Raw genomic sequence first — 14,160 nt, 5'->3', positions numbered from 1 at the left:
CCTCACCCTCTCTGATCTACTACAGCCCAGCCTGCACTCTCTGCTCCTCTAGCGCCAGCTTGCTCAACGGGCCCCGATCTCGTCTATCTCGCCGCCGACCTCTTTCCTACATCCTCTCTCTGGCCCGGGACTCCCTCTCTCCCTTCCAAAAACACCAGACCACTACCACTCTTCCCCACCTTCAAAGCCTCCCTGAGGTCATATCTTCTCCACGAACCCTTCCCCGGCTCTTTCCCGACTCCCTCTCCCTTCTGCGTCTAGGTCCTTTGGGCACTTGGTATTCAGCCCGCCCTCAGCCCCACAGCACTAATGTATCTACCCATAATTTATATTAACGTCCGTCTCCCTCTCTACGCTATTCACTGATTGTGGGTAGGGCACGGGTCTATCACCTTCCCAAACAGTACAGTGTTCGGCACACAGCAGTGCTCAATAAATACCATTTATTGCTTAGTTCTTTCCTGACCCCCACTAACTAACTGCAGGCCTGAATGAATGGGGAGGGAGGCTGGACTTTGGGGCACGGATGTCCATCAGCACAGGCCCCTGCAGGCAAAGGGAATGAAAGGTCCTTCTTGCTCCTTTCCTGGGATGAGGGATACCAACAGCCCTCCACACCATTTTCCTTGAGCTAAACCACTCCATGGGATCTATTAGTCTACTCCATGGGGAGGCAGGGGGCCCGTGGGCTGCCTCCCTATCCCCAGCCTGCTTTTGCCACTGGTTATTTCTGGTTTGGTGGGTTGTGCCCCTCCAGAGACCTCACCTTTCAAATTCCCCTAGGGAGTTTGACTGGGGCTGAGGCTGGTCGAGTGCCAAACCAGGGACCATAGGCTCGCGGGACCCTCTGGGCTTCTCAAGTCCACAGAACCCAGCAAGTGCCAAAGCGCCCCTGGGAGGGGTCCTCGTGGGCATCCCCCAGGGGGGCCAGGCCATCTCTGGGGGGATTCACTGGGAGGCCTGGATTGGGTCTTCCCGGCCCCTGCTCCCTGTCCAGGGGAGTTCAGTTGGCACACTGCTCCCTCTAACATCAACTTACTGGATTCGAGCTCATCTCTCGTGTTGACCCCTTTCTCACATTTTCCCTCCTGCCAGGAACTTCCTTCCCCTTCACAACGGATGGATCAGCATGCTTCCCAATTTCCAAGCCTGACTAAAATCAACTCTCTTCTAGGAAGCCTTCTCTAACTTCTCAACTTCCTCTTCCCCCTCCCTCTTGCGTGTCCTATGTACTTGGGTCCACATCCCCTAAGCACTCACCCCAACCTGACACTTAGCTGCTTCTCCCGTTTAATAGTTGCCTCCCCCACTGAACTGTAAGCTCCTTGAGGGCAGGGTTCGTGTCTACCAACTGTTTTATTGCACCCTCCCAAGCATTTAATCTAATACTCTGCACACAAAAAGCACTCAATAAATACCACTGTTTGATTATCAAACATCACTATTATCATAATAATAATAGTGAAACCCAGGGATACAGAAAGTGCCCAATCCTATCGGTTGACTAACAAACATCACTATTATTATTAATAATGATGATCCCCAGGGATTCAGAAAACACTCAATCACATTGTCTGGCTGGTTATAACTGATTTGTCCAGTTGGTGTGGAGAGAGGGAGGCGAAGAGGGAGGGAGGGAGGGGATGGAGTCCACTGGGCAGACTGACCCTATCAACCTACTTCCTGGGCAGTCTCTGGGCCAGGTCGGTTCGCAGGGCCCAGACTGACCATGGCCTACTGGAAAAAGCACAGGCCTGAGAGTCTGAGGACCTGGGGCTCCACCACTTGTCTATGTGACTTCAGGCAAGTCACAACTGCTCTATGCTTCAGTCACTTCATCTGTAAAATGGGAATTAAGATTGTGAGCCCCTTGTGGGACAGGGACTGTGTTCCATCTGATTATCTTGCACCTACCCCAGCTCTTAATACTGTGACTGGCACAGAGTAAGCGGTGAATAAAGAACCATTAAAAAAAATAGTTTCCAACTCCCTCGCCCCTTGGGCAATGAAGCCTGCCCCCAGGCCTGCCCAAGACGAGGGTCAGGGGGCTTGGCAGCAGATCAGTTGGAGGTGCTGGGTTGGTCAGCTGCCCCGAACCCAGGGCACAGGCATCAGGCCTGCAACGGTCGACTGGCCACAGTCAGCCACGGGTGCCAAGTGGCGTGGATGCCACATGCGTTCTCCACAGAAGGGGACCCTGGCCCCCACGAGCAGCACTGAATCACCCTTTCCCCCCCACACTCCCCTCCCCAACGGGAGTGGGGCTGAACCAGCTGCCAGACACGAAGGGAGAGTTGGATTTAAAAGAGCAGTTTTGGGGGAAGCTGGTGAACAGGAGGCCTGGGATTAAGAACCATGGGGTCAAGGAAAGAGGCAAAGCTGAGACGCTGCCCGCTCCCTTCTGGCATCAGGTTGCGGGCACGGGAGACAGCCAATCCCATCCTCTGGATCTTGGTTTTCCCCAGCTGGTGGCCTGGAAAGGGGGCTGGAGGCTGACTTTGGTGAGTGGTTGGGTTCCTTGAGGGGGGGTGGGGAGGACACTCCATTTCCAGAAAACCACGGTGCCGGGGCCGGGCATGTCCAAGCCCACCCCCTTTGGAGGGTGGTGGCAGAGGCTGGCCGGGCCTGACCTGGGGGCCCCTGGGCTGGGCTCCACCCCACTGTGGGCATGGAGAGAGGGTGTGAGAAAAGGAGGCCAGGAAAGAGAGAGGGAATCAGGCAGGGGAGAGAAGAGATGGAGAGACGGAGGCAAGCCGTGTGGGGCCACAGAACGAGCACAGCTATCCCTACTGGCACAGCAGAGGCAATGTCACAAAACACATGGACAGAGGGCAGCCCGAGTTTTTCCAAGATGCAAGACCCCCCTGCAGCCTACTCCAAATGGCCCCCCAGGGAGAACTGTGGGAATGGGAAGGCCAGGCAGAGGGGCAGGCCCAAGGTGTGCACTTATGCAGAGGGAGGCGTGCTCAGGAGGGGCCCGGGGGAGGGGGGGGTTGGGGCAGGGAGGGAGATCAGAAGAGGCAGGTGAGGGGAGGGCAGAGGGGAAGGGGAAGGGGAACAGAAGGCCCAGAGACACAGCGACGCACACACGGCTCAGTCTTACCACCTGGTCCTCGGTAGGCTTGAAAACACAAATTTACACTTAGGGCCGGCCCCCACCCAGGTTACAACACGAGCACATGCCCGAGGGCAGTGCCCATAGCCGCCGCCATGTTCCCTTTCGCTTCTGGCCTGGCTGCGGGACTGGTCACCCAGCCCCCAGTGGAGTGGGCAGACTGGCTCCCATGCCGTTTCCCCTACCGGTCGGTTCCCTGGAGACTCGTGCTGTGGCAAGGGTGGCCACTAGATTGCACCTGGGGTGGACCCTGGGCAGGAAAGGGGCTCGGAGCTGAAGGCTCGGCGATAGAGGCCCAAAGAGCTTCCTTAGAGTGGCCAGGAATAGTGGAGGAGGAGAAGGTGGAAGAATTATCCCTAGACTGGGCTGGGTAGTGGGGGAAGCAAGAGAGTCGGGGTCTGGGCCCAGTTGCGCCCTGGGCCTGCCCAAGAGGGTGGCAGAGCGTGCGCACATTTGAGAAGGAGAGCGAGACAGAGGGCGCAGGGTTTTAAAGGATTCCTGGGGCTGGGGAGGGAGAGCACCATGTCAGACTGACAGCAGGAACAGGGGTCCAAGAGAGGGGCTGAAAAAAGGCAGTGTGGGAGGCCGGGACACCCGGGGATTCGGGCTCTTACTTCTTCTGGGTCTTCGGAATGGGTGGAGAGCTGGTCGTGCTGGATGATCTCAGCATCCTCCTCCGTCGGGCCGTTGCCCACCCTGATCCCACCGAAGTTGTGAGTCCCCTGCACGGGAGAAGGGAGAGAGTGGGGGGCCTGGGCTTCAGTGGGGCCCAGAGAGGGGGTGAACATTCCCTCCAAAAACAAACAGGCCCCTTCCTGGATCTGCCGTTCGGCTGTGCCTGCCTTCCTGGGAGAGACGGGCCTCTCTATCCGGGACACTGAACCCCAGCACACTTGCCCCAGAACCTCCTGGCCGAGCCCGCCGCTTGTGACAGTGCTTGGGGTGAGCAGATGCAATAGCAGGGCTGGGCAGCCCCTGTTGCCCCCCACTGGCACTAGGAACAAGGCAGCCCGACCTGCACGGCCGCAGGGCTCTGGCCAGATAAATGCCACGCACCAGTTACCGGGGCTGCTGTGGCTTTCGCTCAGCCGGGACTACCGACTGGCCCACTCCCTTTCTGCTCCAGGCAAGGATGAAGATCTGCACTAGCCAGGGCCACACGTGGGCATGTTATGGGGCCTACGGACTGAGGCCGCCCAGCTGGGAATAGGGAACATACAGCGGTGAAAGCCAGGTGTTGCTCTCCTTGGACGGAAGCTCCACCACCCAGTTCCGTTCACGGCTCTCCCATGTTGTGCCCTCTTCCAGTGACCCCTCCATGCACCTGGGACTATGCTTTTGCCCTCCCAAGAGCCTGTTGGCCATCACCCACCCACTAAATGGAATAAGATTCAGGCTGGAGGTGGGTGGTCCCTTAACTCAGTACCTTTGATGCCCAATCACTGCCCCAGAGCAGAGGAGCAGGAAGAAGATGAGACCCAAGACTAGAATCGAAGCTTCCTCCCACCACACTGTCCAACCGCCACCTCCGGGAGCAATGCTTGGTCCATGTCAGCCTCACAGAGCTCCTCTAGATACCCGGGCTAGTCTGGCCACCCCCAGTTCCATCACACAGGGCTCTACCACGGATCCTGGCTTGGCCATCCAGTCCGAGGTCCATCTGTGTGTGGAAGCCGACCACAGAGTGGGACAGAGCGTAGGACAGAAGTAGGAAGGGGGACGGGATTGGACCCGGGCTGGGAAGGAAGGCAGTGATCACTGGGTCAAGTAGAATGCGGGTTCCGGAATCCCAGGGGTAGATGGATGGTTGGGGCGGGGAGGGGCGGACAGCCAGAAACACACATTCCCAGCCTCTGGTTGCACACCCAGAGGGGAAATGGGCCAGAAACCTAAAGAGAGACTAGGGCCCAGCCTACATGGACAGAGTCCTTCCATTTCACGCCGCCTGCTTGGGCAAACCTCCGGGGGCCTCCAGCCAAAGGTCCACTTCTCATTTCCCTCGTCGGGTCCCCCACTGCTCCCGGCCTCCGGCCTGCCATCGAGAAGGGCCAGCTAGGACAGAGGCCACTCAGCCGGGGCCAATTCAGGAAACAGATGCTGGGGAAGAGGCACCGGGTCAAGAGGCCCCCCCGACCGCCTATCCACAGAGCAGAACAAGGAATGCCACCAGCCAGGCAGCCAATTCCACCTGCTTGGGGCGCTATCCCTCTGGCCCCAGCCCCCTACTCCCTGGTCGAATCGGCTGCTCTCTCTCAAGGTGCCTTGGCCTTGACTCTCGCCGAAAACACCGAGGGACAGGGCAGCCCACACGAACCCCAGCTGCACTTGTGCAGGCAGCGATTGGGAGGGACCGGCCCCATCTGCAATGCTGGAGGCCTGGGCTGGTGGGAAAAGGCCGAATGGACAAGCCACGTTGGAAAAGATGGGTCCTGGAGAACACGCCTCCCCAGGGGTAGAGTGGCTACAGACAACTCCCAGCCGGCAGTGGGGGGAGGAGAGGGGCCTCAGGGCAGCCGAGTCCCTTCCTTAGCCTCAGTCCACGACCCCGGCCGCTTTCCTGGGCTCCCTGTAACTAGAATGGAGGGTCTGGGGGGCCCGGCTACCTTCGGGAAGAGGTGTCATCTGCTCCAAGGACCCCACTCTGCGCTATTCTGTTTGGGGCTCCAACCCGCCGCTTGTTACCACAAACCACAGGGAGAGAGGTGCCAAGGGGCAGTCCTGGCTTGGGTTAACAGGTCCCAGGACCGCAGAATCCCACCGAGCACCCTGCCTGCCACCGATGGGCCTCGGCTCTGCATCGGGGGCCTCCCCTGCCTGCGTCGTCGGGGGGCCTGTCGGGGACTGTTCTTTCCCTCGCTCGCTCACCCACCCGCAGACAAATCCACTCACTGTCGCAGCCGTTGCGGCCTCGAGTGCCTGTTCTCCCGGGGCCGGGCTGGCTCGGGCTGGGCTGGCTTGCCCTTCCTGATCGGGAATGGAAGCAGAGGAGGGGGCGGGGGGGCGGACGAGGAGGGAAGGAGAATGGCGGGAACGTGGTGGTGACGAGAGATGGCCAGGAGAGGAAGGGAGGAGGGGAGGGCTGGTAACTGCACGGCCCCGGGCGGACCCAGTCCCCAGCTGGGTGGCAGCCACGCGGCCCGGGCTCCCCGAGTGCCAGCCCCCCAGCACGCATGGGGGCGGCGGAGCCAGCAGCCAGATCTCACAAAGCCACAAGCGTTGGGAGGGAAGAGAGGCGGATGCAAGCCGAGGCCCTGACTCGCACACACGTCAGCGGGAGGGACCCATCTGGCCCCCAGGTGGCCGAGGGCTCAGCCGGGCCAAGCCAGCCCGACATGGAAAGGAAGAAAGTTGCTCAGCGCTAATCCAGGGTGGCCCCGGCAAACCCCGGAGAACAAACACCTCATCCCGGTTGCCCAAGGTGCCGTTTCGCTACAGGGGGCTTCCGGTCAGCCCGAACCCTGGGCCCCGCCCGCTCTCCAGGCTTCTCCGAGTACGGCCGCTCCCTCTTCGTAGGCCCGGCACGTGCGTGGGAGAGCGGGGCCGGGCCGGGCGTTCCCTCCAGGGAGGGGTGCCGGACACGCTGCCCGGGCCGATGACTTTGGGCCGGAAGCCCCGAGCCGGTCACCCACCAGGTGTTTTCTCCTCAAGTACTGGTGGCGGAGGACCAGCGGCTTGACCAGCAGCATCCAGGGCACACACAGAATCGCCATGACCACGAGGAAGCATTGGACGCCTTTCTGTCGAGAGAGCAGGAAGAGTCGGTCAGCGCGCCGAGACTCTCGTCCCCAGTCCGCTCTTCCCCCTGCTCCCCACCCGTAAATGCCCCGAGTCAGACGCCGCTCTCCCCAACCCAGGGCTTCCGGGCCCGGACTCTCAGCCCAAGGGCCAGGCCCCGATGGACTTCTGGCCAACAGTAGCAGGTCTGTGGTCCTGCCCCAACTGGGGAATCCGGCCCTCGGCCCCTCAGCTCAGGTGAGGGCACGTTTGCACTCCAGGTGGCAGGGGAGCATGTCTTCTGGGGGTCACTGCAGTCCCGAGGGCATTGGCCTCTATGTAGCTTTCCTTCCACCCCTTCTCAAACCCACGTTTGCCCCCTGCTCTTAGCGGGTGAACTGACAGCCCTTCCTCTCTAGCCCCTCCTCCTTTTTTGGCACTCTCCTCTATCGCTCAACTGCCTTTTCCCAAGAGAAGGCCCAGGTGGGGGCTGGCTCGGGGGCTTGAGCTCTGAAAGGCATTCAGAAAGGCCTGTAGCGGGGGACCGATGACCGTCCCTCCCACCCCAGGGCCCAGTAGGGGCACGCTCTCCACCCTTCCCTGGTCCTGCACGATTGGCTGGAGGCCACCCACCTGGCCCTTGTAGAGCATGATAGCTTTGGGGTCATAGGAGAACAGAAACATGTTGATGAAGTGGATCAGCAGGCTGGGCGCTTTCTCTGACGTGAAGGCATCATATGCCGTCCACTTGTAGAAGACCAAGATCACCAGGTAGCCAAACAGAGAGGTCATGAAGATCATTTCGGGAATGAAGCCCAGGTAGATATTCAGGGGTTTCTTGAAGTAGCTGGGGAAGGGCAAGGCCCCAAAAGAGAGAAGTTTTACTGGGAGTGGTAGACACCGCCAGGCCCTCTCACCCACCCAATCTAGCTCTGGCTTTAGGACGGGAGCTCCTCCATGTCAGACCCCCGCCCATCCCCGCCCACCAATGCCTGAGAACCAACTGGGATAGGGGACCACAGACTCCAATCCTTCCCACCTCTGAGCCCACTGACAGCACCTGAGCTGGCCTGGCCATGGCCCACTGTCAGATATGGCACTTCTGCTGGTACTGCCCCAGGGGTGGGAACGAGGGGCTTCCGGGACACCGCCCAAGCCCCTACTGAGATGGTCTCCCCAGGTCAGCAGGTGAGCTGCCCCTACCTCTAATTAATTTTAATATCAGAATCTCCTGTTAGATTCTCTCCTTGATCCCCTCCAATCTGACTTCTTCCTCCTTCACTCCATGGAAACGGCCCTCTCGAAGGTCACCGATGACCTCCTTTTTCCTTGAATCCAGTAGCCTTTACTCCATCCTAATCCTCCTCGACCTCTCAGCTGCCTTCGACATGTGGACCACCCCCTTTCTCCTGGAAACGTTATCCAACCTTGGCTTCACTGACACTGTCCTCTCCCGAGTCTCCTCTTATCTCTCTGGCCCTCATTCTCAGTCTCTTTCATGAGCTCCTCCTCTGCTTCCCACCCTCTAACTGTAGGGGTTCCTTAATGCTCAGTTCTGGGTCCCCTTCTATTTTTCCATCTACACTCACTCCCTTGGAGAACTCATGGGCTTCCACAGCTTCAACTACCATCTCTACACAGATGATTCTCAAATCTGGGGAAGCTGGGGAAGCACGCTGAAGAAGCTGGGGAAGCACGCTGGGGAAGCAGCATGGCTCAGTGGAAAGAGCCTGGGCTTCAGAGTCAGGGGACATGAGTTCGACTCCCGGCTCTGCCACTTGTCAGCTGTGTGACTGTGGGCAAGTCACTTAACTTCTCTGGGTCTCAGTTACCTCATCTGGAAAATGGGGATGAACCGTGAGCCTCACGTGGAACAACCTGATTACCCTGTATCTACCCCAGCGCTTAGAACAGTGCTCTGCACATAGTAAGTGCTTAACAAATACCAACATTATTAAATCTACCTCTCCAGCCTCTCCAGTCTCACACTTCCTCCTACCTTTATCTCTACTTAGATGTCCCGCCAACACTTCAAACTTAATATGTCTACAACAGAACTCAACTTCCCACCCAAATCCTTCCCAAGACTTTCCTATCATTGTAGTCAGCACCACCATCCTCCCTGTCTCACAAGCCCGTAACCGTGGCGTTACCCTCGACTCGTCTCATTCTATCCACATATTCACTCTGTCACCAAATCCTGTTGGTTCTATCCTCACTTTACTAAAATCTTCCCTTTCCTCCCTATCCAAACTGCTATTAAGCTGATCCAAGCACTTATCCTATGCCGCCCTGACTACTGCATCAGCCTCTTCACTGACCTCCCTGCCTCCTGTCTCTCCCCACTCCATATTTCACTCTGTGGTTCTAATCATTTTTTCCTCAAAAAAACCCCAAAAATTCAGTCTACGTTTCCCACTTCTCAAGAACTTCAGCGGTTGCCCATCCTCCTCTGCATCAAACAGAAATTCCTTACCCTGGGCTTTAAAGCCCTCATGTTCCCCCCTCCTATCTTACCTTGCTGATTCCCAATCTGCTCATTTTGCTCCTCTAACACTAACCTATTCGCTGTACTCGATCTTGTCGGCCTCGTGGCCGATCCCTTGCCTCCATCCTCTCTCTAGCCAGGAACGCCCTTCCTCTTCATATTTGATAGACCATCACTCTCCCCACCTTCAAAGCCTTATTTGAAATCACATCTTCTCCAAGAAGACTTGCCTGACTAAGCCTCCATTTCCTCTACTCCCTCACCATTCTACATCACCCTCCTCCCTTGGGCTTTCCTCTTCTCCTACTCCCTTCTGCATCACCCTGACCTGCTCCCTTAGTTCTTCCCTTCTCCCAGCCCTACAGCACTTATGTACATATCTGTATTTTTTTTATATATTATTGTGTGTCTCTCCCCCTCAGACTGTAAGCTTGTTGTAAACAGGGAATGTGTCTGTCTGTTGTTGTACTATACTCTCCCAAGTGCTTAGAACAGTGCTCTGCACACAATAAGTGTTCAATAAATACAACTGAATGAATCAATCACCATCGCACTTGGATGTGTACCCTTTAAGCATTTGCTATCCACCCCACCCTCAGCCCTTTTGTACATATTTGTAATTTATTTTAATGTCTACCTACTGCTCTAGACTGTAATCACTTCATGGGCACGGAACACGTTTACCAACTCTCTCCCAGTCACTGAGGCCTGCTGTGTGCAGGGCACTGTATTAAGTGCTTGGGAGGGTACAATATAACAGTCAAGAGTGTGTTCCCTGCCCACAAGGAGCTCAGTCTGCCAAGTAGAGTGCTCTACACCCAGTAAACCCTCAATAAATACCATTAGTTGATTGACTGTAAGCTCCTCGAAGGCAGGGACCAGGATCTACCAACTCTATGACATTTATCCAAGCCTTCAGTACAGTGCTCAGTGCCCAATAAGCACTCAATACAACTTACCACTGATTGACTGAGAAGCAGCCAAAGCAAAGTAGCACTGCTGAAATACTCAACATTTCACCCGAGTGCAAGCTGGCCATTCCCACTAGACTGTAAGCCCCTTCGGGGCAAGGCCTGTGCCCTGAGAGGGCTCTGCCTGTGCTGGGGATAGTGGGTCAACTCTCCTGTATATGCGTCTTCACTCCCCGCGAAAGATCAGGGTCGGGACCGCCCCCCAGAACAGCAGAGCCCAAGCGGCTCCACTCACACGTGGTTGAGGAGGCTGAGGGTGACCCCGAACAGCATGTGGACGATGCCAAGGATGACGGACATCTTCATCTTGAAGGAGTTGAGGAAGGTCAGCTTGTTGGTGGCGATGTTCCATATCTGTCCGGCCGGGTCGTTAGAAGGGGAAAGAGGTAAATAACAATGATGATACTTATTAAGTGCTGACTGTGGGCTAAGCGCTGGGGGAGATACATGATCATCAGCTTGGACAGTCAGACCCATACAGGGTTCACAGTCCCAGAGGGATAGAGGGGGAATGGGTATTTTAGCCTCATTTTACTGATGAGGAAACTGGGGCCCCCAGAATCTAGGTGATGGAGAGAAAGGAAGTGATGGAGCTGGAAGAAAAGTCTGGGCCTCCTAAACACCTAGTCCCGTGCTCTTGGCAGTAGCCCATAGACTCGCTAGAGGAGCGGTCCATCGCAAACCCGCGCCCCCGAAGTGCTTGGCTGGCTTCTCCGACTCCCCAGCCCCCCAGCTCGCTTGTCACATCCCCCCAATCCCGACTGTGTAGCAGGAAAGATGCCCTACCACCAGCCCCTCAGGGGCCCCCAGTAGTTTGATTCGGCTCCTCCCGGCCCACTCTGGCCTCCCCCTGAGGCCCTGTCAGCCCCAAGCTCTGGCCCAGCTGGGGTCCCCGGGGGAGGAGGCTCACCGGGTCGATGCCGAAGGGGTACGGCCCCCCGAAGACCCCGGCGACGGCAGGGTTCAGCTGGAGAACCGGGTTGCCCTTGAGAGTCTCTTCCCTATTGGGAACAGACAGCGAGCTACAATCAAGCCCCGGAAGGACGGGCCCCGGGTTGCAGCCCGGGACGGTGGCTGTCTGGTGGGGCCCAGGGCTCTGAGGCTGGCTGTGGTGTGGTGCACTGGCCCCACTTGGGGTTCAAGGCCTGAAGGAAGTCCCAGGGAAAGCCCCCCCCCCCCCAACATCCCCCAACCTCAGGCCCCTCTGTGGGATGGGAGAGGGGAGCTCGGGGGCTTCTTGGGAACCTGGTGGTCTTGACATTCCCCACAGTCCGGTCCCGAAGGAGAATTAGTGCTGTATGACTCCTGCGGTGCCCGCTGATGGCTGAGCGGGGCCTGGAACCCCCTGCCCTAGGAATGGGGGGCAGCCCCATCTCACCCTGTCCCCTCAGTGCCCGGGGGAAGGCGGGGAAGCTGAGGAGAGCTGGTGGCAGTGAAGGGAGGGGACTCCTGGAAGAGGAAGTCATGCCAACCAGACAGCTCCATATCTAGTCTTCTTTACCCAAGAGCCCTCATCCCGCATCTGCCCCAAACCATGAATACTGGCCCCACCAGGCCCCAGTCACCATGCAGACTCGTGGAGAGCACCATGCCGGGCGTCTCCACAACCCCTCCCAGGGTCAAAGCCTGGGCACTCACGTCCAGTTATACTTGGTGAACATTGGGCGGACACTCCAGGAGGAGCCGAAGACATTCAAAGCTTTGGAAAAGCAGTCGTTGTAGATGAGGCCAGTGTAGATGGAGAAGATACCCATCAGGAGGATGATGTAGCGGCCGCTGAAGATGGTGCCGAACATCTGTGGGGGAATAAGCGGACACGACCCATGAGGGGCCCCTGCCCTCGGCTCCCGGGCACAGGGCACCCACTTTTCTCCTGATGCTTCTCCTCAACTTCGTTCACTGGCCCCTCTCCGACCTCTCACCTCCCAAGAGGTCCTTTTCTAGTCCCTGATTCTTCTGCCCTACACGCCCCACTTTGCCCGACCCACCTTGCCCGGGGAGCTCATTTGCTCCTACGGTTTCAACCAACACCTCTGGGTGACTTTCAGACCGCTATTTTTATTTATTTTTTTAAATGGTACTTGTTAAGCACTTACTCTATGTCAGGTCCTGTACTAAGCCCTGGGGTAGATATAAGATAAAAAGGTTGGACACAGTTCCTGTCCCACATGGAGCTCACAGTCTCAGTGGGAAGGAGGAAGGCTTAATTTCCAATTTACAGATGAGGTAACTGAGGTACAGAGAAATGAAGTGACTTGTCCAAGGTCATGCAGTAGACAAGAGGTGGATTCAGGATTAGAACCCAGATCCTCTAATTTCCAGGCCCTGGCTCTTTGCACTAAGCCACGCTGATTCCGCTCTCTTCCCGTCATACTTCCCCTCATCTTCTTACGCTTGGAAGCCACCTCCACTGATGCTCTAAGCTCAATATGTAGACAAAATTGAAGCCCTCATCTTTCTTCCCAACTCTTCTCCTACTCCACACTGTCTTGCCTATCCCTTTTTTATGGTATTTGTTTAGTGCTTACCGTGTGCCATGCACTGTTCTAAGCACTGGGGTAGATACGAGCTAATCAGGTTGGACACAGTCCATGTCCCACTCTTAATCCCCACAATCTTCCTCCAGAACATCTCTGGCTCCAGCCCTTCCTCGCCCCCCTGACAGCCACTACCTGCGACGAAGTTCCCGTCAGCTTGCACTTCCACGGCAGCTGATCTTCCACTGCTTCACTCCCAACTCTTGCTCCTCCTGAGCCAGCAATGTCACTGACCCACCTTCCCACTCTCTCTCCATTGCTTGGAACTCTCTCCCCCTTCAAATCCGTCAGGCCATAGACTGTTCCACCATCCATCTCCCCAAAGGAGGATTTCCCGGATTTGTTCTCCCACCTAAACCCTCTGGCGATTCTGCGCTCACAGCCCTCAGTGCCTTCTGGCACATGTCGATTGACGTATTCCAGAGTTCAAAGCCCTTGTTTAGTCCCCTTTCCAGCCTCCCACTCTCCTCTTCCTCTTACTGGTAATTGATCACTGGTCTGTCTCCCCTTTTAGATCCACAAGCAACTCAACAGATCGGGTCTTACCTCCACTGTACCTGTCTAAGCACACTACTGAGCTCAGAGTGGGTGTCCGGGATGGTGCAGGGTTCCCGGGGGCGTTCAGTAAATATGACTGATCGATTGGTGAGATGGGCAGCGACACACCCCCGGGTCTCCACTGCCCCGTCCCCAAGGGTCACAACCTGAATCATTTTCCCCACTCCTGGGGCAGGGCCCAGGAAAAGGGAGCAGGTCGACCTGTCACCCACTTCCCGAACAACTGCTCAGTGCAAAGTACTGTACTAAGCACTCAAAAGAGTACAGTAACAGATGTGGTTGCAATATCCCTGTCCCCAAGGAGGGCTTTTTTTTTTTAAAGGTATTTGTTAAGCGCTTATTATGTGTCAAACACTGTTCTAAGCACTGGGGTACACAACCCTTGTCCCACATGAAGTGCACAATCTAAGCAGGAGAGAGAACAGGTATCCCTATTTTATAGTTGAGGAAACTGGGGCACAGAGAAGTTAAGTGGCTTGCCCAAGGTCACACAGCAAGCAATTGGGAGAGCAAGGATTAGAACCCAGGTCCTTCTGACTCCCAGGCCTGTGCTCGCTCTTCTCTAGGCTATGCTGCTTCCCACCTAGTGAGGGAAAGAGATGTTAAATGAAAGACCTGTAAAGAGAAGCAACGGAGTTTAAAGATATGTACCTAAGTGCTACCTGGGGAAGATGTGGGGCGTCAGGGAATGAATACCCAAGTGCTCGAGATGTAAAAGTGCGGAAGTGGCAATAGGGCAGAGGGAAATAGGGTGGGGAGAGGGTAGATGAATCAAAG

The 14,160-nt window shown here is 56.6% G+C and overlaps 1 protein-coding gene across 6 annotated transcripts in view; it reads right to left on the bottom strand.

Moving 5' to 3' along the window:
• The window catches only part of ATP6V0A1 (ATPase H+ transporting V0 subunit a1), a 38,911-nt gene that overhangs the window by 5,182 nt on the left and 19,569 nt on the right, over positions 1-14,160 (bottom strand). For 3 of the 6 annotated variants that reach the window (XM_029075259.2, XM_029075263.1, XM_029075260.1), the window contains exons 13-19: positions 11,927-12,084; positions 11,199-11,289; positions 10,524-10,642; positions 7,463-7,676; positions 6,745-6,852; positions 3,730-3,837; positions 3,104-3,121 (exon numbers count right to left, since the gene is read on the bottom strand). In XM_029075259.2, the coding sequence (XP_028931092.1) occupies positions 3,104-3,121; positions 3,730-3,837; positions 6,745-6,852; positions 7,463-7,676; positions 10,524-10,642; positions 11,199-11,289; positions 11,927-12,084 (816 nt within the window). The remainder of the gene's footprint in view (positions 1-3,103; positions 3,122-3,729; positions 3,838-6,744; positions 6,853-7,462; positions 7,677-10,523; positions 10,643-11,198; positions 11,290-11,926; positions 12,085-14,160) is intronic. The other 3 variants (XM_029075262.1, XM_029075264.1, XM_029075261.2) reach the window with 2 other exon arrangements.

The sequence above is a fragment of the Ornithorhynchus anatinus genome, chromosome 11 (genome assembly GCF_004115215.2).
Source record: "Ornithorhynchus anatinus isolate Pmale09 chromosome 11, mOrnAna1.pri.v4, whole genome shotgun sequence".
NCBI classification, from domain to species: Eukaryota; Metazoa; Chordata; class Mammalia; order Monotremata; family Ornithorhynchidae; genus Ornithorhynchus; species Ornithorhynchus anatinus.
The sequence above is the reverse complement of the archived record's forward strand: the minus strand, read 5'-3'. Positions and strand labels throughout refer to the sequence as shown.